General features: G+C 43.7%; 3 protein-coding genes across 3 annotated transcripts; 2 read left to right on the top strand and 1 right to left on the bottom strand.

The window, feature by feature from the left end:
• The first annotated feature begins 310 nt into the window (after nt 1–310).
• nol6 (nucleolar protein 6 (RNA-associated)) lies at nt 311–13,710 on the top strand. The gene is made up of 26 exons (XM_084025069.1): nt 311–448; nt 800–1,015; nt 1,118–1,234; nt 1,334–1,513; nt 1,672–1,840; nt 1,953–2,090; nt 2,200–2,363; nt 2,479–2,599; nt 2,716–2,774; nt 2,864–2,965; nt 3,055–3,170; nt 3,302–3,479; nt 3,703–3,825; nt 4,067–4,215; nt 7,715–7,790; nt 8,182–8,322; nt 8,476–8,593; nt 8,778–8,932; nt 9,041–9,204; nt 9,339–9,491; nt 9,610–9,707; nt 9,867–9,991; nt 11,666–11,755; nt 11,844–12,044; nt 12,697–12,798; nt 13,363–13,710. The coding sequence occupies exons 1-26, from the start codon at nt 410–412 to the stop codon at nt 13,510–13,512; spliced, it is 3,444 nt and encodes a 1,147-aa protein (XP_083881195.1). The 5' UTR covers nt 311–409; the 3' UTR covers nt 13,513–13,710.
• Nucleotides 4,282–7,683, bottom strand: LOC311023316 (E3 SUMO-protein ligase ZBED1-like). The gene is made up of 2 exons (XM_084025070.1): nt 5,990–7,683; nt 4,282–5,906 (listed from the first exon to the last, which is right to left on the bottom strand). Exons 1-2 carry the CDS (start codon nt 7,490–7,492, stop codon nt 5,358–5,360), a joined length of 2,052 nt encoding a protein of 683 aa, XP_083881196.1. The 5' UTR covers nt 7,493–7,683; the 3' UTR covers nt 4,282–5,357.
• A 4,663-nt stretch (nt 13,711–18,373) lies between the features above and the next one.
• aqp3a (aquaporin 3a) lies at nt 18,374–23,948 on the top strand. The gene is made up of 6 exons (XM_084024240.1): nt 18,374–18,555; nt 21,753–21,879; nt 21,999–22,136; nt 22,276–22,391; nt 22,488–22,705; nt 22,792–23,948. The coding sequence occupies exons 1-6, from the start codon at nt 18,448–18,450 to the stop codon at nt 22,976–22,978; spliced, it is 894 nt and encodes a 297-aa protein (XP_083880366.1). The 5' UTR covers nt 18,374–18,447; the 3' UTR covers nt 22,979–23,948.
• Nucleotides 23,949–24,889: the final 941 nt, after the last annotated feature.

Here is a 24,889-nt window from a genome sequence, read left to right as displayed (position 1 = left end):
AAAATATAAATAAAAACTGATAAATATTTTCATGAATTTGTAATAAAATAATGCTTATACTGCCTGAGCATTTCATTTATTTTATTATTATTATTATTATTTATTTATTTTATTTTTTGCAGTTGAATACATTCAAATGTTTGTGACACATAGGGGCCTCTAGGGGGCGCCAATCGCACACGGGAGACTGTTCGTGCAACCTACCTTGCTTGAAGCCGAGCGGACGCTCGAGAAGCAGCGAGCCAATCACCATTCAGCCCCGCCGCTTCTACACCAATCAGGGGAATATTTTGCTTGCGAGCACGTTTGACTGACCCGTTGCACATGTGAGACGGCAATGAAGGAAGAGCAGTGTTGAGAAAAACTTTCTAAATATCGGAATTATCATCACATTGAAAGCAGTTCAGACATGAAAAAGAAGCAAACAGCTACCGAGGAGCCGGCCGAGGTAAGACTAGCGACATGGTTCATGATTTAAGCTAACTACCGCTACGTTAGCACACGGGACGGTTCATTCAGCGGTAGCGTTACACGGGGGTTACTTGCATGCTTTGCCTACAAGCAGGCAACGTTCATCGGTAAGACATTGCTGAATGTGTAGTATCTAATCACTTGAAACTGATTTTACGACATAAAATCAGTGATAGTATGACGCAGGGGTGAGACAAAAAACATGCTCTAATAGCATAATGTGTTTAATATCCTGATTGTCTGATTCCTCAGTAGTAATATAAAAAAAATGTGCTTAAAGTTGAATCACACCGAGCTGTGAATTCATATTGTGTTGTTATTTTTACAGATGATTCCCTCAGAGAGTCATGAGGAGAAGGAGGAGGAAAATGAAGGTCCCGTCAAAGCCAAAAGGAGCAAACCCGACGAGGCTGGAGGGGAGGAGACTGTCTATCAGCCGGTGAAGCTGTCCCGGAGTGATCTGTACAGACCGCCTACAGCAGAGGAGCTCAACCAGCTGAAAGAGGCGGAAAGCTTGTTTCACTGCAGCCTCCTCAGAATGCAGGTGAGACTTCCGGCAGCGTTGTTGTTGTCAGCTGTAAACAATGACCACACAAACGTTCACACACTCCAATAAATGTCTATAATCTATCACCGATGATGACAGATGGAAGAGCTGCTGAAGGAGGTCGCCCTGACTGAGCGTCGGAAACAGCAAATAGATTCCTTCGTCCAGACGGTCACCACTCTGCTCCAGACTGTACCGGCTTCACCAGAGGTTGAGGTATGTACTGCTAAGAACAGGAAGCTCAATTCCATCATTCAGCCCTCTACAATCTATAGACATACACCTGTAACACGTTTTTCTCTCCCATGTGTTCAGGTGAGTGACCTGTCATGGCTGTCTAGTGCAGTTAAGGTCCCTTTCCTCCTGGTACCCCAAATAGCAAAGGGCAAGTTCCACATGGCACCTCCCGCTTCTGTCGACCTGATTGGCAGCTACCCCCTGGGCACCTGCACCAAACCACGCATCATGGTGGACCTGGCTGTCACAATCCCCGCTGTAAGTCACCTGCTCCTCTTTTTTAAAAATGTATATACAGCAGTTGAAGCCTCGAGAGTAAAATGCTATTTCCATGTGCTGAATGAAAAAGGTCTAAACAGCCAATCAGATTATAGGAGACACCGATGTCGTCACCCTGCTCATCCTTGTGTTATTAGAACGTCCTCCAACAAAAGGACGTCGTCAACCAGAGGTATCCGAGGAAAAGGGCTCTCTACCTGGCAGGCCTGGCCCAGTATCTCGCATCCTCCTCCGACATCGGAAGCATGCGTTATTCCTGTCTCCATGGCAACCGCCTCCGACCCGTTCTGCTGCTGACCCCTCCAGGTATCTCACGTTTTATTGACGTCATATCGAACAACGCACTACCAAACTCAAAGAGCATTCTATTTGGTTGTCGTTGTATGGATTTTTAACATTGCGTTGTGCTATTTTTCAGGGAAAGAATCTTCCAGCTTCAGCGTACGTGTTCATGCCTGTCCGCCTCCTGGATTCTATAAGCCCAGCCGTTTCCATCCCCAGAGGAATAATATCCGGACAGAGTGGTACACCGGCTTGCAGACCACCGAGGAGTGTGGTATGATTGTTAATTTATACAGCTGGTTCTTCAAATATCCATCAGCCTTTATCACTTGATCATATGTAGACATATCAGATACGTTTCTATTGTTTTTTTGTTGTTGCAGAGAGCAGCGAACCTCCCACTCCGCATTACAACAGCTCTGTTCTTGGGGACTTACTGCCCAGGGCTCACCTCCAGTTCCTGTCTGCTGTCAGCTCCCAGTGCTCAGCTTTTGCTGAGGGAGTTGCTCTGCTCAAAGTCTGGCTTCGGCAAAGAGAGCTGGACCAGGTAGGAGGCTTGTAATGGTTCTTAAACTCGTTGGACAGAGCTTACTTCCTTCTTTTTTTTTTTTACATTGCATTTATATACTAATCTTGGTGAGGTCACCATTGTGTTTCCCCAGGGCACTGGATGTTTTAATGGCTTCCTGGCTTCAATGCTGGTGGCCTATCTGCTGACCACTCATAGAATCAGCAACTCTATGACAGCCTATCAGATGCTTCGAAACAGCTTGAACTTCCTGGGTAAGAGCTTTCAAAATCTACTAAAACCTCCATTATTCTTATCATTAATTGTAACATGATAATATGATATACATATAACAATTGGCAACTCACCCAACTCCCATTCTCCCCCTCAGCTTCTACAGACCTGACACTGAATGGAATCAGCCTAACCAAAGATCCTGACTCTACAGCTGTGAGTGGTCTAAACCTGTGTATGTAGTTTATTCACACTTTTGTTGTATCTGTTAAGTGAATCATTATTGTCCCATTCTTTTCCTACAGCCGTCCCTTCCAGAATTCCACAATGCTTTCCAGGTCGTGTTTGTCGACCCTTCAGGACATCTCAACATGTGCGCCGACATGACTGCTTGTACCTACAAACAGGTACACATTGTAAAATCAAATGTTTGCTCAAACTGTTTCACTGGTGACATTAAGCAGCCGGTTTTGACCGTTTTCTAATTGGTTCTCAGCTGCAGCACGAGGCATCTGTGTCGATGCAGTTCTGGGACGACCCGACGGTGGATGGCTTCCACAGCCTCCTCATGACACCCAAACCCATGATAAGGACCAGCGACCATGTATTCCAGTATGGCTCTATTCATCAACTAATGCAACAAAACAACATTACGTCTCGTCCTCTTTTATGTACTACATAAGTTTCACACTCTTTCACGTTGCCTTCGACTTCCCGTTCTCATTCTGCTCTCCGTCACTCAGGTTATGTGAGCTGGTGAAGCTTCAGTCTAGCTGTAAGAAACTGAATCTCCTCAATGAGCTGATGGACCACAGTGGGAATTATGTGCACACTGCACTGCCTTTTGTTCTGTCGCTGCTTCAGCGAGGACTCGGCGACAGGATCCAGCTCCTGACCCACTCCCTCTCCCCGGACCCTGAGGTGAGATAGATTTTGTCCATTTCTGGCTTTCTCAACTGTCAGAATATAGTGAATTTAGATAATTCTTCAAAGCTAGCGTTAACAAAACTCAGAAAGTACATTTTTTTCCTTAAAATCATATAAAGGTGTCTAAAAGAGTGAAAGAAGAGTTGGAAATGAACACAGGTCTACATATGATTAACAATCTTTAAATCAATTAATTTGTTGTTAATTTTTGTCACAGTGGTCTGTGGAGAGTGAAGCCCCAAAACACAAAGCCCAGCCTCCTCTCTCCTTTGGTTTGCTCCTAAGGCCAGAGCTGGCAGCCTCTGTGCTGGAAAGAGGCCCGCCTGCCGACAGCCCGAAGGTAACCTCACCCCTCTCTCCTTTCTGGACATGCGTGTGCACCAAACGTAGAATTTATGGACATGACTCACATTTTTGAAATGGCTAGCGTTTGCACTTTTGAAAGGCTTTTCTTCTCACGTGAGACAAACCTGTCTTTTTTTTTTAACGGTTTTATGGAGTTTGTTTTGTAGGCTTGTTCCTTGATCATTTAGGTGTTACCACGCTGGTGTTATGACTCACTATTGGCCTTCTTCCACCAGGCGGCCGAGTTCCGTCAGCTGTGGGGTCCTCGCTCCGAGCTGCGTCGCTTCCAGGACGCCGCCATCACCGAGGCCGTGCTGTGGGACGGAGACAGCGTGTGCCAAAAGCGACTGGTCCCCAAACAGATAATCACACACCTGCTGCAGCTGTATGTATTTTATCTTGGCAACGCCTACTGAGATCACATTAACATTGTTATACAGTGTTAGTTCGGTCAGTGAGTTTCTAGTTTGATTATACAAATATTCAGTATGCCACCATCGTAACACAGAACAAACCAGGGGTCTTTCTACATCCTTTCCTTTTTCCTTCTCATGAGTTTCATCCTGATTTGTAGACTATTGTAAAGGAAGCTAATCTAAATATGTTTGTAACAATAATTTACAAAACATAATACCAGCGGTAAGGTAAAGGTAACACGGTTATGAGCCTCCACTAAATGCTTGGGTGGTGTTCGATGTTGAGGGATTTGTAGTGACAATAAGATTACTCATTGCTGACATCATCTTACCATTGGCTCACGTGTTTAGTGAGGAGTGTCAGCCATAAAGTCAAGCGAGGTGATGAGACGCATCACTGTTTGAACGTTGGAAGCTACATTTAGAGGTGTAGTTTAAATATTTGACTGCAGCTCAGTTCACAGCAACAGAGGGGGAAAAAATCTATTTTGTTAAAAATAGTTTGTTGCATTTTTCGCACCAACATAAATAATTTATCAACAGTGGGAGATTAGCTGCCATCTTTCCCATCCTCTCTCTTGTAACATCCAATCAAGGCATCTAGCTAACTTGAACCACCTGCTTCTTGCGCCCCTCTGTCTTCTAGTCGGCTGATCAGTTGGTTAGTCAATATGCTCTCGTGTTACTTTAATACTAAGGAAAGCGCCACTCAATATATTATTTTCTGGAGCGGGACAGAGCTTATGTTTTTCAGGAGGGGTTACTTGTTTTGCCTCTATATATCCTCGAACAATACGACAATGTTATTCTAACATTTATTTAGCCTAAATCCTCCCTAAAGAGAGCACTCTGGATTCCTCCAGCTGGAGCTGCTCCTTGCAGGAGGAGAGCCCTGAGAAAGATGTTTCTCAGTCCTGACTATTGTCCTATGATAATGCATAAAACAAGCAGGGTTTTTTGCGTGTTGGGCGGCGCATATCAGCTCTCTTAATGGCTCTATTAGGTGCTGCGGATATTAAACACCCCCTCCCCAGGTCGGTTTTCAGTCGAGCGACGTCATCTTTGGTTGACTACAGCCCTAGAAGTTCTCCATCATGTAGGTTCATGCAAGTTATGCATTTCTGTTTACAAAGATCATCATGTCAACATGCTCCGGGCTCAGTCTCGTACGCGTTGTTGCGAACGCTTGTCCGGCCTCTGACAGTAAAGATGGCAGCGACACCCCGGGTACACACAAATAGTGTCTCGCCAGAGTGGCCAGTTTGGGGAATCGTGGTCCATTAACCCTCCACCAGTCGAGGGGGTTTATGTCCAGCGATGGAGCGATGTCTCTCAAGTAGTAATCCACCTGAGCTTCCGAGTCTGTGGCATAAGAGGAGCTGTAGTTGTCTCCTAGGAGCAACATCATGGTGTTTTTGGTGTCACTTCTCAGCTGCGAGGGCATGGTCACCTGGCTAATATCGGGTGTGATCAGGATCTCCTGCTGTTCATCCTTCGGGCCCACAGTAGTCGTTATCACATCTAATTTTGAAACCAGTTCGTGCAGTTTGATCTTTGCCGCCAGTCTTCCCGTCGGCGTCAGGAAACTGAGGTGTTTGTGACGCGGGTCCAGCATAGACGCAATCAGAGCTGGTTTGGAGGCTAGGTCGGTAGAGTCCACCTGCAAACGATAAAAACAAATCCATAAGGAGATTTATGTGAAAGGAATGCAGATTGTTTCCTTATTGATTCATTGATACCAACCTCCATGTGATTTCTGAGTGACTCCTGAACTTTCAGCTTGAACTCGGAGACTTGTTCAACATCATTGTCTTTAGGCACAAGATGGGTCTGAATGAGGCTGAACGTGATGGGGTAGATGTTTGAAATGGACACTTCCGTCTCAGCCGATATGACCGTCGTCGCCCATTTCAGCGTGGCCAGCACGGGTGTGAAGTTCTCAATTATCTGCCAGCAATCATCCTCAATCTCAAGGGTTTGGGCTTCCTGTCTGTTCGTGATTACGCGATCAGAGAGCACCGCTTTAATTGCCCACCGTTGCTCGAGCAACCGCTCAAACATGTCGCAGATCGTGTCCCATCTAGCCTTGCGTGACTGGATGAGCTTAAGCTGCGGCAGGCACATCTGGACCTGCTTCTGCTCCAAGGCCTCGCTCGCCAGCAGGTTGTGATTGAAGTGCTTGACTAGTTTCCCCGCCGCCACGATGATGCGCACTAGGTCCTCACTCAGCCCGTCGCTGACCGCTTGCTGCAGTGTGGTGGCGAAGCAGGTGGCGTAGTCCCAGGTGACACGGACACAAGCGTGGGGTGACACGATGCCCTGCGTGCTGTTGTGTACGCATGCGGTCACTTTCCCGGCGATGCCCCAGGTCTGCACGGTGTTGAGGAGCCTCTCGGCAATGCTGTCTTTTGCAGTGTGGCTGTCTGACGGCAGCTTGTGCGTCTGCAGCACGGATGACCTCCCCTGCCAGTCTTCCGTTATGAACGAACAGAAGACGGTGATGTACCTCTGAAACGGGAGGGCTGTCCAGAAGTCTGCCGTGAGGGCCACTTTCTCCACCTTCCCCAGCTGCACTAAAAGCTCCTCCACCTTCTCGTGGAAGTGGCCCTCAATAAGGCGCGTGATGTCGCCTGTGGATGGTATTTTATAATTGTGCACAGTGTATGCAAGGAGCTCACGGAAGCCATCCCCGCTGACCATGTTGATGGGGAGCATGTCCTTCTCTATCATCCTGGAGATGAGCTCGGTCACCTCGGCGTGCGTCGCCACCGAGCCGGCGCCGTCGTTGGGCATGGTGTCCGGGTGCTTGTTCTTGATGTGGTACATCATGCTGGTGGTGCTGCTCCGGTACTTCAGCTTGGTGTCGCACATGGTGCAGTGGACCTCCTCGTCCACTTTGACGAAGATGTCCCACACGGAGCTGCGCTTCAGGCGCTTCCTCTCGCCGTAGTCGCGCTCGGGCGGGTTGCCGGCCGCGTTGACGTTGGGCGACATGACGGCCACCTGCATGACGTCCGCGCTGGCGGCGCTCTCCTCCTCGATGCACTGCACGGTGCAGATCACCGGCTTCTCGTCCTCGTCCAGCGGCGCCGCGGACGGATGGTGCCGGCTCATGTGGCTCATCATGGAGCTCGTGGCTCCGCCGCAGTACTTCAGCGTGGCGTCACATTTCATGCAGCGGACAAAGTTGCCCACTTGTTCGAAGCAGTCCCACACAGAGCTCCGTCTCCTCCCCGTACGCTTCATTCCTCCTCGTTGTCGCACAATTGGCTAATGATAACGTTTTGTTTTACGTTAGCAGGCTGGCTAACGTTAGCGCCGTCTGTCGTCGCAAAAATGTCTCATTGTGTCATATAAATCACTTCGGCATGTTCTCTCACATAAAATGTCACGGATGAGCGTAGTTGTGAATTTCTTGAAGCCTCCCTTTGTTTATAAATAAGAGAATATATATGTATTATCCACCAGGCATGCAGATATCCCTGAGTCCTGTGTACGTTATGTTGGGGCGATGGTGGACGACGTCATCAAAACGGGACGCGAGGTAAATCGCTGCGATTGAATTCTGGTTGATTCTTAATCGATATCAAATTAAGAAATTAACTAAATGAGATGAATTGAAAATTAATACATATATATTTGAATGTGTTTTTGGAGTTAATATTTTTGTATATAAACAACACTTTATTTGTTAACATTGTAATTTAAAAATGTTTTGTTGTTGTTGTTGTTTTTGTGTTAATTTTGGATATAATTAATGGCATATTAACTTCATAGCCTGAATTGTTGTAATGTTCATATCATTGCTTGTTATTTAATCAAAAATGGTGTGGACCACCAGAAGCGAGGGGAAGGGTTTCTGTTTCACCGCTAAATAAATATAATCTATAATCGTGTATTTACAGCATATGTTTGATATGGGTTGTGGTCTTCAGGTGCCTAGTACTGGAGAGGAGGAGAGTTTACTCGTGGTTCAGTCCTATGATGACCTGAGTAGAAAACTGTGGAGGCTGGAAAATCTGCCTCTCTCCATCACAGCGGTGCAAGGAGCCCACCCTGCCCTCAGATACACACAGGTAAAGCCTCCTGTTCTTAACAGCTCTCATTACTGCAGTAGTAAAATTATAGTAATTTTGCATTATTATAAACAGCACAAAAAAGCTACTCTAGTATATTGCACTGTTAAGTTTTAGAATTTTACTTTATGACATTTCATTTGTGCCCTGCAGACCTTCCCTCCTGTGCCACTGAAGGTGGACTATTCCTTCTTTGACAGAGAAAAGACTTTCAGATCATTGGTGCCAAAGGAGGGCAAACCCTGCCCTCCTTACATTACCCCTATCACAGGTACCCACTTACCACCAGCAACTACTTTAGAAGTTAACTCTTGTTTGATTCTATTGTTTAGGTTCTGCCTTATCATTTGTTTTGTGAATATTGATTTTTTTAATGTACTTGGTGATTTTTTTAAATCACAAGATTTACAACTCAGGTATGTAAAGTGATATCATTGGTGACCTTTCTCTTGCAGTGATCTGTCACATGGAGGGGAGTGGAAAGTGGCCTCATGACCGACTTGCCATCCGCCACATCCGAACTGCCTTCCACATTCGCCTGGGAGAGTTACTCAAGAAGCAGCATAATTACACCTGCAGGCCCTGCCCCACACACCTCGATGTCTGGAAGGTATATTTCTGAGTTTGTGTGGTTGCAAATTACCCTTTTTTTTTTTATAAAAGTTCACAATATTTTGTTTATTTATGCTGATTAATTTCCATTTGTTTCTGCAACCAGGATGGCTTGGTGTTCCGCATCCAGGTGGCTTACCACCGTGAGCCTCAGGTGCTGAGGGAGAGTGTGAATGCCGAGGGGCTGCTGGTTGTAAGGGACAATGAGGAGGCTCAGGCTGTGGAGATGGCGACCATTCACAAGCCTCTACTTACCAGCACGTTGCATGGGTAAAATTATTTTGTTATTATTATTTGTCCTACTTTCTTCCTTTCTCGTTTCTTCATTCTTTGCCTTCACTTCATGGACCGTTTCCTTACTTTCTTTGCTCCATCTTCTACATTTGATCCTGTTTGGTTGATAGGCTCCAGCAGCAGCACCCGTGTTTCGGGGGAGTGTGTCGCCTGGCCAAACGCTGGCTGGGGGCTCAGCTCTTCAGCGAAGACATCACAGAGGACACAGCAGACCTGTTGGTGGCGTCGCTCTTCCTGCAGCCTGCTCCTTTTACTCCGCCCGGGTAACTACCGCTCCGACTTTTTAATAATCGCTCCACCTCATCAAGTCTCATTTGTGGACCAAATGTTCCTTCCCTTTGTTCGTTCAGTAGGTCATGTGTATGAATGTGTCTTCCTCAGCTCTCCTCAGGTCGGCTTCCTGCGTTTCCTTCATCTGCTTTCCTCCTTTGACTGGAGGAACAACCCGCTGGTAGTCAACCTCAACAACCAGCTCACAGGCAAGCTCACTCTCACACCCACATTTTCCCTCTGTGTCACACAAACAAATCCCCCCTGTGACCTCCTTTTTATACACACACCCAACATACTTAAACATCCTGCTTTGTATGCATCACTGTTTCAAGTCTGATTGTTGTTCCCTTCTCTCTCACATGCAGCCTCCGACTACACCGAGATCAAAAATGACTTCATGGCCTCCCGGGAGTCTCTGCCTGTCATGTTTGTAGCTACACCTAAAGACAAAAAACAATCTATGTGGACCAAGCGAGCGCCAAGTGTACAGGTCAGTGGACACGAGTAAAAGCACACCGCTCACACAACAACACATTTAATAGATTAGCAATCAATGCTGAATGAATTTGAGCATTTTAAATAACATTAACAGGAAACAAATACAAAATGAAATACTTGGCTTTAAGGTTAATTTTACAGTTATTTTGTTGATTACTTGCATCCCAGAGAGGATCAAAAACAACGGTGGAGAAAAGAGTTGCATGTTCTTGGCAGAGTGCAGTCGCATAGTTTCCCGATCCGGGAGCCTTTCCTGAGTGCACACTGGTCTCCTGGATCACACTGAATAGACATGACACCAAATTAAATTAACATATTCATTAATGGAAATATTCAAACATGCTCTAAACGGATTGACTAGGATGATGTTAGGAATTGAGATAATTCCAGATGTTGCAGTACATACCACAGGCAGATAACCTTGTTTTTTTCTTAGAGCTGGAAATTGATGGTTCTGTAGTCTTTCCAAAACTCCATGTAAGTCGTTGATCTGGAAACAAAATGTGATCTATTACTTCAATAAGTATAATTCCAAAAGAAAAAGAGACATTCTGAAGAATTTCCACTGGCACTACTCGTGCTTTGGGAGACCATCAGGTGTTGCTCACCAGTTGCTTTTCATTGTTGTCCTCTGTCGTAGTGAAATAAGTGAAATATTTAGTTTTGTATTCCTCTGTTTGCATGTGAGCGTTGCTGTAAAACAGTCCAGCGGCACACAGTAGTGTAAAGAAAAGGTAAACACGCCAGCTTCCCATGGTGCGTAGTTGACCCAGATACGCTTCCTGTGCTTTCTCGCCTCACTACGCTTGCAAGTCCAAAATTATCACCGAGCCTCTCCCAGCATCCTCCTTTATAACTGGTGGAGAACAGGAACTCTGTGACGTCCTGACAGAGACGAATTAACTGAAGTTTTGTTATTTGTTGTCTCAATACCTCTGAATGACCACTAGGTTGTGATAGAGTGAATCCCTTAACAGAATACTTGATTTTCTCTCTGGATACAAGATGCTTTTTATCAACAAAATACCCACAAGACCTCAGAAATGTTAATTAGCTTTTGCACATATCATTCATAACTGAGCCAGAAAGTGAATGAAAGTGCATTGTGCACTCTCCCTGGTGAGAATCTGGTTCACCAGTCTAATTGTAGTCAAAAAACAAACTGTTATTTTTTAGTCTCAGTTATGACAAATAAACCTGTTTCCACTATTATTCAGTTATCATGCTTTCTAGTTGTAATTGATTTACATTGAAGAGGGGAATCCCAAGTACGCACACAGATTAATTAGCGTATGTGTGGGGGATATTTCCAGCTGTTTTGTTCCAGCTGTAAACGTAAGTGGCCCATTGTTGCACTGAATGCAAAAACCATATGGGTGTGTTTTCATCAGACAGGCTGAAACAGATAAACTAGGCGGCTCCTTGTAACACAACAATCGCTGGCTCTTGCTATGTATATATATTGTTGCTCATTTTGATGAAGCCTTTTTATGTCTGCATTGTTGGTTGTATTTTATGTGTCCCGGGGAATTCCAGTGTTACTTGATTGCTGTACAACCACAATGGGGATCTTAATGTTATGGTATATGAATGTTTTCAGTGTAAATGTAATATCCAGAGCTGTTTTTTCACCATCAACTGTTATATTTTGGTTGCGTGTCTTCAGATGCTGCAGCGTGTGGTGATGGTGGCTGCAGAGAGTCTTAAGTTACTGGAACATCAGCTGATGGACAGAGACCAGATGCAAGATGTCAGGGTTAGTAACACACACGTGAATCTATGATCCAGCATCTGACTATGATTTAGGATTTCAGCCTCGTGATGCGGTGTCTGCGTTTGTGCAGGTGACCATGCGGCCTCCTCTGGATGCCTACGACGTGCTGATTCACCTGAACCCCAAGCAGGTCCCCCTGCTCCTCCAGGCTGTGGACCCTCCCGCCGTCAACTTCAGCAGGGGCCTCATGGCCGGCAATGCGGCTGCATCTGGAGGCGCCCTGCCCGTCATCGACTACAACCCTGTGGCCCTCTACCTTGCAGAGCTCAGAGTGAGTCTTGTTTTGTGGGGTGAAAAACGTGAGGTTGAAAGGCAGGTGTGGTGGTAATGACACCTTGTTGACACAGGATGCGAGGATTGTTTTTGTGGAGGCAGGATTTGCAGCTCGGCCAAAGTTTACTCTGTGTGACTTCCAGCTGCTTTATGACAATAAATTTAAATCACGGAGAAAATAAATACCCAGACTGTACATTGTCACTGTTCATAAAGCAGGTATATTTCATAGAAACAATGACACTTTTCTACTTTAGCATTAATCCTCCTATTGTCCATGTTCTCCACTGCCATACGCTCTTATGCACATTTATAACCTTTATGTTAAAGGATGTTCCTCAGTCAGCGTTTTGACTTTTTATTAAGCAATCTGAATATATTGCTTTTCCTGGTCTTTCTGGTCTGCTATGAAAGGATGGATTATGCAGCAAAAACAAGTCTACTTTTGTTCACTGAATGAACATGTCTGCACAAAGCCATTAGTGATTAGTCACAGCAGCAGTCCGAGAACAGACGGTTTCAAACAGACATTGCTGAATGTAGCAACTTGTGGAGGAAGTACATGTTTCTGATCCTGGTGTGTAGTTTTGTTTTGTAAAAAAATGGCATCTTGTATTTAACATTTTACTTTTTTGGCATTTTGTTTTCAGGAGGCTTTCGGAGACCTAGCCCTCTTCTTCTGTGATCCCTATGGCGGAACAGTGATCGCAGTTTTATGGAAGCCAAAGGCCTTCATCCCGGGGCCCTTTAAGGTAAGGCCTAAATCATGTCCTCTATAGAAATGTAGGGCAGAAGCCTTATGAACTGCCAACAACTTGCTTTGTTATATTTGCCAGGAAGATCATGCAATCGGGCGTCTGCCCGGGTGTGTCTGAGTGAGTGAGTGAGTGTGCAGCTCTCTGTCCATCCACGGCTAAACTCGCATTCTGCTGCAGCAAACTGTTGTCATAACACAACTGAGTGCATCTCAGTGGGGAGGTTATAGTTGATTTAGTTTATGTGATAGTTTGAGGCCAACAGTAACTTCCAGTACTCACACTGCTGGGCACTTCTCGGCTCTCGGCTGTGGTTCCCTTTTATTGTTTTGGAGTGTGTTTAGTTAACCGTAAACCGCTGAACTACCACTTCACACTCTGCTGCTGACGCCGTGGTGAGTTTAACGTTGCTAATGGCAACATGAGTTGGAGCCGATTGCCTGCATTCGTCGCCGCTTGTTGTTGAAGTGTGTGTTTTTCGATGCCCTACAGGTCATTAGTGTCTCTTATCAACGTCCACCACTCTGACCTGATGTTTTTCTTTTTATTCCCTCATCGCAGACATCACAGATGTCTGCACGGAGAGTGGAGGTGACTGGGGAGGAAGTAAATAGCATTCCCAACATTGAAGCAATACTGGAGGACTTCCAGATCATGGGGAAGGGCTTGATCAAATCCGTGGAAGCCAGGACTGAAAAATGGTCTTTTTAAACACATTTTCACCAGGTATATTACATTGCATTACATTACTTCTGTTGTGTTGGTGCCAGACCTTTCAAATGCGAGCAATGGAACCATGAATGGAGGTTGGATTATGGAATAACAATGTTATCTGTTAATAATGTTGCTGTTGAAGATCCGGTGAAGCTGTATCGTGTCAAATAAATGCATATCTACTCTTTTGATTTTGTATTTTTATGTATGAGTTCTTGCCTGCCCGTCGATCAGTAGACAAAATAGCGAAAAAATGAATTGCAATGCTTACGTTTTCAAGTGGTGAAAAATAATAGCGACTGACTTTTAATGTACATTTAGAAATCAGCATCTTTAAATCTGAAAATCAGTTTTGCTGTAGCTGAAATGATGAGTTGATGAAGTGATTAGGCAGAAAATGAATCAACAATTTTGTTTAAAGACATTTTTCCAACAAAATTCAGCTTGACAAATATACATATTTGGTATTTTTACAAACTGACGATATATCTATTATGTAACTATGACTATATTTTAGGTCTGGGCTTGTTGTAAACAATGTACATCAAACAGAGACATGCCAGTTGACCTGATATAGCAGTTTGAGACATTTATTCACTTTGCTTCTCAACAAAAATGACTGGAAAAATGTTGTCTCTTTGCTCTTCATTCCAAGGAAAAAATTGACTGCAGCTTCCAGCCACAGCTTTAAGTCGGGAATCAGGAGACAAACAATAAAACTACAGTATCAAAAGTGTACTGAATATAAATTTACTAAACCCCAAAAATCTGACAAGCATTTAAAGTGCGGCTTTTTAGAACATTCCAGCGTAATAGTTGACTGAATTATTTATATTATCAGTTGATTTACTTTCGCCCAAGCAATACAAAAAAAATTTTTTAATGAAATGTGAGGAAAAAAAACAGATTGCTCCTTAAATCAGGCCGTATTTCATCACTGTTTCGAGATGCAGCTCTGGCAATTACCCACCTCCTCTGATTTTCCCAGGGAGTGGAGGAATTTGATTTGGTAGACCACAAGTTAATGTCTGTACTTGTCGTTTCGGGTTCCAACGTACTTAGAAGAGGTGGCTGTGAGTTTTCATGACCTCAGAGAAAATCAATAGGCAGGTGATGCAACAAAAAACACTTTATTTATATGTAAATTCATATTCACTGCTCCTTCGGCAGTAGGTAAGGTAAATGGACCTGTGCATTCAAACCTGGATGCAGGTTGGCTTTGTGGTACTTAAAGGTGTACAGTGTTGGAGAGTGCTTGTTGCGTGACAATGTCGCTCTCTCCCAGTAAAGCTCATCTTAGATTTCAGTTGAACTTCCTCTGGTGACTGGAGGGGCAACTGAGATGCAGGTGAGGGTTGTGATTAAGTAGAAAATATAGTTCCCTGCCATCGCCCGACGTCGGCTTGGATCGGCTCCAGCCCCACGGCACCCTGAATAGGATATGCAATAACGGATGTCGTAATTTTTTATGCTTAAATTTAAAATGTATGCTTAATTTGTTTCCATACTATTTTGAATTGATTAGAAAATGAGTTTGAAGAAATCTGAAAGATACTATCACAGAAAATGATAAATAGGCAGTTTGTTAGCGACTTGAATGAGTCTGAGGCATCATATTCATAATAAGTGTTTGTCTGCGGTGTGTTTGTTACGTGAACGTAGCCGTGAGCGACTATGCATATAAAACGTCTTTACTGCCAAGCTGACGCATGCGTCTATACCATGGGATGTTTATGTGCCTGTGCAGCTGTTGGTGGTGAAAGCATGTCGTTTTAAATTACATTCCAGCGTAATTATAGAGAAGGTAAAGAACGTGGAAATGTACCGGAGACGGGCTGTGTTCGCCACACACGGGACCCGGCATAACATATAGTGTTGTCAGTCTAATGTTGAGAAGGTGAAGATCATCAATATGCATGTCACACACATAACAATTATCTGTCTGGTGAATCACTCCAGAGAGTTTACGCAATCTGCAAAGAGATACACTGTCTTGCCTGGAAATTGATTTGAGAGGAGATATGGTATTGTTGTTCAATCTGGTGGCAGGAAATTGTGCGTTAGTCATATAACATGACCTGACATGACTGCAGATTTCTCTTTCACACAGTTTAGACGGATACCATGGAGCTTATAGTTCTATTGAATAATACGGTGTTGGGTGATCAACCACTTAAAAGAAAAACTATTCGTCTTAAGGGATGAAAAGAGGGGAGAGTTATCGCCTCCACTTCTATGACCCTTGACCTCCAGTGAACAATGTCAGCTCTTTTCATTTCAGTGTGTGGCTGTTGCGGATATCATCCGTGTCTTCCTCGTGACAACCACTGCCGCCTGTCTGTCTGTCTGTCTGTCTGTCTGTCTGTCTGTCTGCCTGCCTGCCTGTCTGTCTGTCTATCTGAGAGATGACGACCTTTTTTCCCCCGTCTTCACCTGTTCTGTCAATGGTAACTCCCACACGGCACTTCTCCTTGAGACAAACACATCTGGTAAACACATGTGGTCATCAATCACAAACATTAAAAGCAGTGATCAGGGCCATTTCCCTAAGGACCTCAGGCTTATGAAGAAATAAAAGAAACAATAAAACGTACTTGTTAGAATCGCTGAAAATGGACGTTAGTTTGTGTTGGGTTTATAGCTTTCCCCTAATGTTTGTGGGCACCACGATTGTTTTCTCCTTCCAATTTACTGTCTTATCTCTGAGCCAAACCATTCCAGGAAAAGTTGTTTAAAACCATGTGGCCCAAAAATGCAGCTCCTCTGGCGTTCTAGATGGGATTCTGTCTGGAAAAGCCCAGAGATGATTCAGAAAGAAAAGAGCGAAGTAGAAATCTGTGCAAATCCACTCCTAAATCTCTCTTTGTAGCCCGGGACAGGTTAAAATAATGATACGGTAGTATAAAATTGTCCAATGAGGACCTACCAGAGGATTTCATACTTGAGAATGAATAAACACGGCAAGATAAGGGGGTAACATTACAGTATCACTGTATAAAAAATGTTCTAACAAACAGAAGAAGCCTATTTTTCATACATTTTTATCTCTGACCATGGACACTGATGCCTATCCACTCATTCACTGGATAGAAAGCAGGGAAACGGGAGGCCTTTCCAGGACCCTCAAGAGGTCTCGCCTTGCACTCAGTCATAACTGTGGTATATTAGTCTTTAATACAGCTGACCTGCAGGTCACTGGACTTTAAGAGGGACCACAGGGAGGGCCACCTGCCATGCTTAGAAAGGGACCCTCATCTTTTCATTCAGTATTCACATTACGTGCGTCAACTTGGACCGCATGCAATCTTTTACCCAACTTGCAGTAACTTGGCGATACGACGAGGTAGCCGACATCATCCTCCTACCCACCTGTCATCTCATCCCCGCCCCTCCCTTTTCCGTGGAGCCTGCATCGAAACGGTTGCACAACATTCATGACGCATAGCGGTTTTGACGCTTCGACGAACATGACTCATGTTGCCCCATGGGTTAAATGATGAAACATGTCACATACTCTTTAATTTAATTCTGATTTATGAACCATTGTTTTGCCCATGTCTTCATACGTTCTGTGTGCCAGCGAAGTGGAATATCTTCACGTAATATTTCTTACTCCGCAATTTGTTTTAATCCGTAGTAGTGCTACGCTTTGAATGCAAAATGTTAAACGTGTAAAGTGTTTAAGTTGTCTAAAGCAAGTAATCGGATACGTTTTATAAAAGTTTAATGTGCAGGTAATCCAAGTTGATAATGTACACCACTGTCACAACAATAATGGTACAGCCGAAATGAAACAAAAGACCTCCAAACAGAGTAAAGAAATGGTACACTGATTCCTCCTGATAAGAGGCATGTCTGTGGGCTTTTTAAAACGGGAAATGTTCTCACACCTCTATTGAAACCCAAGAAAGAAGGTATAATATGTGGTGATGAAGTTTCAGACGGATAACAAAAGAACGGGTCAGAGAAAACGAGGTGAGGGACAGAAAGGGGGGAAAAAACACTACTTTCTACTCTTCTGAGGACCAACATGCCTTCACTAAGATGTGTAACATCCGAACTGTGGACGTTTATTTGTTAAGGGTGGAATTTTAAATTTAGTATGCTCTAGGGTTATATTTTTACGATTATGTTATTTTAGAAAAATTTGCAGTTTAGTTTGGTTAAGGTGAATAGAGGCTACTTTAAGTGTACACAGGCGTTATCTTTTCTATGTGTAAAGTTTGTTTTTTCATGTGTGATTCATTTGCATAATTTACAACATAATGTACTCATGAAAATAGGAGAATATTAAACCTGGATTTGGTTTGAGAGATCAGGTCAGACTTCGATCACGCCCTAAAATCCTGTATTACCATAGTAGCTAATTGTGCAAAAATAACAGTATGGGTAAACTCACTCTTACAGTAAGTGCATCTAGCCAACATTAAAAAGACAAATCTAACTCCAAATGCAAAGAAAGGCATCAATCTTTTCAAATATAATTCTTAGGGAGAAAGAGGAAAGATAAGTGAGCTGTTTTCATCTCAAGGTCGTTTGTATTAGAAGTACTGTAGCAGTTTGAATCTGGGCTTGTGTAGAGGAAGCTGAAGTATTGGGTTGCAGATATGTGATGAATGAGGTCAATGACGGAGCTCACAGGTATAGCATTGTAAAGTGTGTGTGTTTGTCCCTGTGTGCATGTGTGTGTAAGAAAGAGAGAGGGAGAGACTAAGCCGGAGAAAGTGGACCAGTAAGACAACCACAGTCTGAATCACACCGTGACAAGCAGGGAGGCGTGGTGCCGAGGGTGGGGCCGAGCTCAGGATTGGCACCGGCCCAATCACAGCCCATGTTGGCTCTATAAGAGGAGCCGGAGCCTCTCAGCTTCACAACCACTCAGGAAAAACTACATACCGTCTTCTGAGTCTCCTCGGCCTCTTGCAAGAAAACATGGGCAGACAGAAGGTGTATTTGGACAAACTGGCCCGGTTCTTCCAGATCCGGAACCTGCTGCTTCGCCAGGCCCTGGCAGAGTGTCTCGGCACCCTCATCCTTGTGGTAAGTGTGTGTGTGTGTTTATATAAATGCATGAATGAAATTGCTTCTTTTTTTAAAGCTAAGAGTTTATAATGTTCACCTTGTGAAATATGCATGATAGATAGATAGATAGATAGATAGATAGATAGATAGATAGATAGATAGATAGATGGATGCATATCTATGTAATAACAGCTGAATTCTATCGTTTTGTTATTACCATGTTTGAAGAGTGATTGCAGTCAAATTGCATGAAATGTAAAAATTATTGATAGACTTCAAAGTTAGAAAATGTCACTCTGTATTAGATGGAGTGTAAATGAGTTTTCATTGAGTTCAGAACAAACAGGTAAGTAACAGGTTGTTCAGGTCAGGACTGTGGACAAAACCGTGTCTATAGAAGATAACACTATTTGCTTGGCAGCTTGGATCCAGGATCCTGGAGCCGAGACCTCATGACATCCTCTCGTCACTTTGCAGTGTGTTTGGTGTCTGTTTGAATGTTAATGTCAGTGTCAAAGAAGAATGCAGTATCACAGGCTTTAAGCAACATACATGCACTTTTAAAAGGCACTGCATTTTGAACTCAAACCGACAACAAAGACAAGCTGAAATAGAGGCTCATCATCCAACTTTTCCCCAGTCATAAAAGCTATTTCAGGTCAATATAAAAATAACAACATGCATAGAAACATCTTTTGTTCAGGGAGTAAAATGGTTCCAGATGCTGGGCTCGGTACACTGACAAACAAAGGCTACTGTTCTATATAAAGCACTTTTTCTCACCGTCTTCGTCTTCGCACAAACTTGGCATTGGTTTAAAAATGAGTTTTACGGTTAATACTTTAAATACAAGTACAACAACCGGCTTACTGGGCAACCTAAAGGCTCCTGTAGTGGTTTAACATCCACATAGTGCACCTGTGCTGGGTTTAGTGACTCATTTTCAAAAAGCCTTTATGAATTCGTAGATGCATGCTACTTTTAGTTGAAGTTAACATTTTCATTCTCATGCATAATCAGAGTCAATGTGGAAAAAACAAGATTATTCAAATTTCCCTCGACCAGAGCTCAGTCAGAATTTCAAGATCTAATATAGAAATAAATAAATGATACAAACACAGACATGAAGTGGAAAACTACTTACTGGTACTTACATTAGAGCCATGAATAAAGATATTTAAGAATTGTTGTTAGTCCGGTGACTTATGAAAGGTGTGGCGGCCATGTAATTGGTGACACATGTCGATGGCAGCACTGGGAGGGACGGTACCGGATCAACAGGCATCCCATCACAGACCACATACTTTTAATTCCTCCATCAGAGATTCTCTCTCTCTCTCCCTATAGATATCAGCCTGTCATAGTTTTCTACTATGACGAAATCAATGAAGCAGACAAAATCAGCTGATGCAGGCCGCCCTGCAGGGGTGTGTGACGTGTGTCAGGGTGTGGCTAACTCTTTGTATTGATGTTGGCATCCTTGGCATGTGTCACTATCTCCTAGCAACGTGTAAGGCTTTATAAACAGGACATTTCAGGTTCTCATGCGTTAATTGGCCGGCCGTTAGCAATATAGTGATGCCTTTGGCTATCCTACTGTAACTGTTCTGTTAACCCCTCACTGCACCCTCGTAACATGCTCTTTATGTTCCACTTCAAACCAACCCTCGGGTCGCCGCAGGGCTTCTGGGGCTCCTCATCCTGGATTTGAAGAGAACACAGGGCTAGTGATTTAGACTGGTTCCAGGCCAGCACATACATTTTCTTTTTTTGCCTTCATCTCCTCAACAATTGCCAAATGTGTGTTTCAGTAGACTGACCGCTGTGTTTTTTTTTAATTAGCTCCCCGACTGTTAAAAGCTGGGAGTAGCTGCATGAATGCGTGACCGGCTGAATCGGCCAGTTGAATGTCGGTTGAGGAGGCGGTGTGGTTAACGTAACTCACTACATTATGACAGTAACGTAGCAATTCTTCAACACAGCCACTGGTGCATATGAGCACTTCTGAGTGGGGAAAGTGCTCATCCCGGATTAGGTGTTGCATTTGAATCAGACCTTTCTAAGCGGAATGTGATCTTTGTAAGGAAGTTGGCACTCAAAAGCTAATGGAGCATCATTTGTAACCTGATGACTCTGACTTTAAGGAAGTGTGAAGTGAAAACACAGAAGATTTATTCTAATTTATGGACGAGTAAAGTTAAAATTACAGACAACGATACAGAGACAATATCTAGAAAAAGTAACAGACATATTGTATGTTAAGAAATGATGGAAAAAGAAAATAAATAAATAGGATGGAATTTGAAAAATAATGAAATATTTACTCACAAAATGTGTCAAGAAGGGTCGCCACACTTTGTATATTGTTCTCTGCGCCCCGATTAGTATAACAGATTTCCTCTAGATTCATACAGGACGTCTCTGATGGAGTGGGAGTGGGAGGGAGGGGTGGAATCCTTCCACTTAAGGAACGGAGCTGTTTGATGTACAATTTTTTCCACTAATGGCTGACTTCATCAGGGGTGGAAAAGAGTTTAGACTGAGCTCAGTGATGATGAACTCTCCTCAGGCGCCAGACTCTGTGAGTGTGGTTCCCTCCAGCTAACCTCAACTTCTGAGTGTGACTGAAAAGCATCTCCGGCAGGGGGCTTTCACAGAACTGCAGCCTGGGCATGGACCACACAGATACCTAAACCCAACATAGGAAGATGACATGGGGAGACACACACACACAGTATGGCACCTGCTTGGCAGTATACTGCTCCATCTAAAATCAACACGTTTTTGGCCCATAAAGGCATATTTTCCCATATTCCGTCATCCAAAATGGAAAAGAGATTTTTTCCCCACCTTCCCTGGTAAATGAGCTAGGCAGCAGCAGCTACAGATATTTCCTAATCAAGCTCAACGCAATGACCTTTCCGCACATACAATTGACTGTACTCCTGTGTGCCATTATAAACACAATAGAGCTAATTTAATTCAGAGTAGAGCTCATTAAATGGATCTCTGTTCTGCCGGCTTCAATGATGGTGATCACGTTGCCTCATTTCACCCCCTCGGCTTGTCCTTGATCGACTGATCAACGTAGAGTAGTCGTGATTTTTTATATAACACAAGATACTGAATGCAGTTGGTGTTCAATCAATGTCCCTGAAGAATAAGCCATTTTTCCTTTTTCCCGTCCTAAAGTTTCTTTTCTTCTCTCTCTACAGATGTTCGGCTGTGGTGCCGTGGCCCAGCTGGTGTTGAGCAAGGGCTCCCATGGCATGTTCCTCACGGTCAACTTTGCCTTCGGCTTCGCTGCTATGCTGGGCATCCTGGTGTGTGGCCAGGTATCAGGTACACAATGTTCTACATCTCTATACCCTCTATATTGATGCACCTGGAGTCGTGAGTTTATATTGAGGTCATGTTGTTGCATTATATGGTCTATAATATGGTCCATGTACATTTTACAGGTGGTCACCTGAACCCCGCTGTGACCTTTGCCCTGTGTCTGCTCGGAAGAGAGCGCTGGAGAAAGTTCCCCATGTACTTCCTCTTTCAGACAATCGGTGCTTTCTTCGGTGCTGCAATCATTTTCGGCATGTACTACGGTAAGGGCCGGTTCCAGATGTGGAACCATATTAAAAGATATTCATTTTTTTTTTTTTTTTTTTTGGTTTAACAGTCTTTTAAAGAACCCGTTTGGACAAAAACTGTTTCGTGCTCTAACTTGTAGTTTTGTATCCTTAGACGCCCTGTGGGACCGCCCTGGATGTTTCACTGTGACTGGGCCTAACTCCACCGCTGGTATCTTTGCTACCTACCCTGGAAAACATCTTACTCTCGTCAATGGCTTCTTTGATCAGGTACCCCATTTGGAAAAAAACACAACAATTATAATTTCACCAATAAAAGTGATAAAACTCAGGCATCCAACTCACAGTTTCCTCTCTCCAACACAGATAATCGGCACAGCGGCACTGATTGTTTGTATCCTGGCTATTGTGGATCCATACAACAACCCGATCCCCCAAGGCCTGGAGGCCTTCACCGTGGGATTCGTGGTTCTGGTCATCGGTCTGTCCATGGGCTTTAACTCCGGCTATGCCGTCAACCCCGCCAGAGACCTCGGCCCACGTATCTTCACCGCGATGGCCGGGTGGGGCGGCGAAGTTTTCACGTAAGTGCACAAGCATTTTCCTGCATTCACCGTTAAACTTTCCAACACTGTCGCAGTGCTCACTAACTCTGGCATCACTCCTTCAGGGTGAGAAACGGCTGGTTCCTGGTGCCCGTCTTCGCCCCGTTCCTCGGCGCCATCATCGGCGTGGTGATCTATCAGCTCATGGTTGGCTTCCACCAGGAGGGAGAAGTGCGTGACCAGAAAAACGCAGAAGAGGAGAACGTCCGACTCACCAACGTCACGGCCGACAAAACCAAAGACGCACACTGAATGTGTTGGAGAGCTACACACTCTCAACACATGCACACTCTGTAAATACCGATACACGCCAGCATTTTTATTCCTTCCAGCCGCAAGTGTTTTCTTACAAACCAGTTTTGGGGTGTCTCCCAAATGAGCCGTGCGTTTATGAAAACAGGCCACCATCTTTACATTATCATGTGATTGTATTATATTGTAGAGAATGATTGTGTGTGAGTGTAGAGGGGAGAAACACAACTTCTGAAACACAGAATTACATTAATTCTTTTAGGAGAAACACATTTGGATCTTATGTGTCTATAGCACCGTTTTGAACAGTATTGTATTCTTTATACCAATGTAGTTTTATATCATATGAAATATGTTTTTAGACACACGTATCCCAACCAATTTCTATGCATTTCAGTCCAGAACCTTTCACTGTTCACATTTGAATTCAGGGAAATTGTCAGGAAATTGGGACATAAAATGTCTTCAACCTAAAAAAGTAAAATATTGAAGGATATTGTACATATTGAAATGCTTTTCATGTAGACTACATCAATGTCGAGGCTGATGTTTGGTGCTGACAGATGGTGGTGGAGCTAAACGCTACACTCAACATTCTACACTTGACCGCGGGTATCGAAAAGCAGCCACATTAAAGCTGCAGTCCGTTTATACACACTCACTCTGCCCCGTTAAAGTCCTAACCAGCAAGTCTTAGCCAAGCTGACTACTCGCACATTTGCCCTTTGTATGAACTTCATGTTATCAGATAAGGCCTTCTAATTTCATGCTTAACAGATGACAATGATCTGCTATGTACAGCCGAATACTAACTTTCTATAAATCGTGATTTAGCTGACCCTTACACACCTTGTATGTGACTCTGTGGTTGCTGTGCTAAACTGGACTGTGAGCACGTTGGTAGACTGTATGTAGGCTGAGGGGAAATGCTTTTGTACTGACATAATAAAGGTCTTGTTTTTGATCGTTGCATGAATGTGGATCGTGTTGCGTTCTTGTTACACTTCGTTATTGTTTGTCACTGATGCTTCTCACTTTCAGAGAGGGTGGGATGTAATCAGATTACACCGGAGCACAAATGGAAATACTAGAGTTACAACAGACTGCTGTCGTTGGGTCAGACGGGGTCAGCAACAGGTGTCTCCAAATCAGAGGACGAATCAGCTCTATTAATTATGCGTAAACATACAAGGAAATTGACGTCGCTACTAAAAGCTAGGATAATATAAATAAGGGAATAAAATGAGAAAATCTAACTAATAAAATGTCAAGAGTATGTATATGTAAATATGTCTCTGGTCTTATACAGTGTAGGATTTCTATTGACAGTGACAGATATGTACATATTAATATTCCTGCATTAAAAACGGTAAATGTAGCTATAACATTCTAATGGCAGCAGTGGTTTTGGTGGTAGAGGGTTACTGTCAGTGTTTGACTGATGTTCATCAGTGACGGCCAGTTATTTGTCAGGGTTCAAAAGTTCCTCACTGGTGAATGTAACCAGAGAAGGAAGAAAATAAACACACAAAACATACAACGTACCAGAGACTGACCATGAAATAAGAAATCCTTATTTTGATTCTATTTTAAATCCACATTCTTTTTTCTCCCTTGTTTTTTTCAAAGAAACAACATTGATATCCAACAGTGTTGCACATTTACAAAAGACTGGACTTTTGAGAGAATGTACCAGCAGTGTCCACAGTTAAGATGGAAACAAGACTCCATTGCTCCATTCAGTCAGCTGTGCTCTAATAATGACTTCATGTTCCCAAAAGGAGACCTCCTCCATCATTATGCAGTGCAAAGCAGTATTTTGCACTGCTATTTAAAGATTCCTCTTTATTTCCAAGCATACCTCAGTATCCACAGACCAGAACTGGGCCACTGTCCGCCAGTGCATAATTC

Source organism: Eutrigla gurnardus (genome assembly GCF_963514095.1).
Source record: "Eutrigla gurnardus genome assembly, chromosome: 13".
Taxonomy (NCBI): Eukaryota; Metazoa; Chordata; class Actinopteri; order Perciformes; family Triglidae; genus Eutrigla; species Eutrigla gurnardus.
This window is presented reverse-complemented; position numbering and strand designations above follow the sequence as displayed.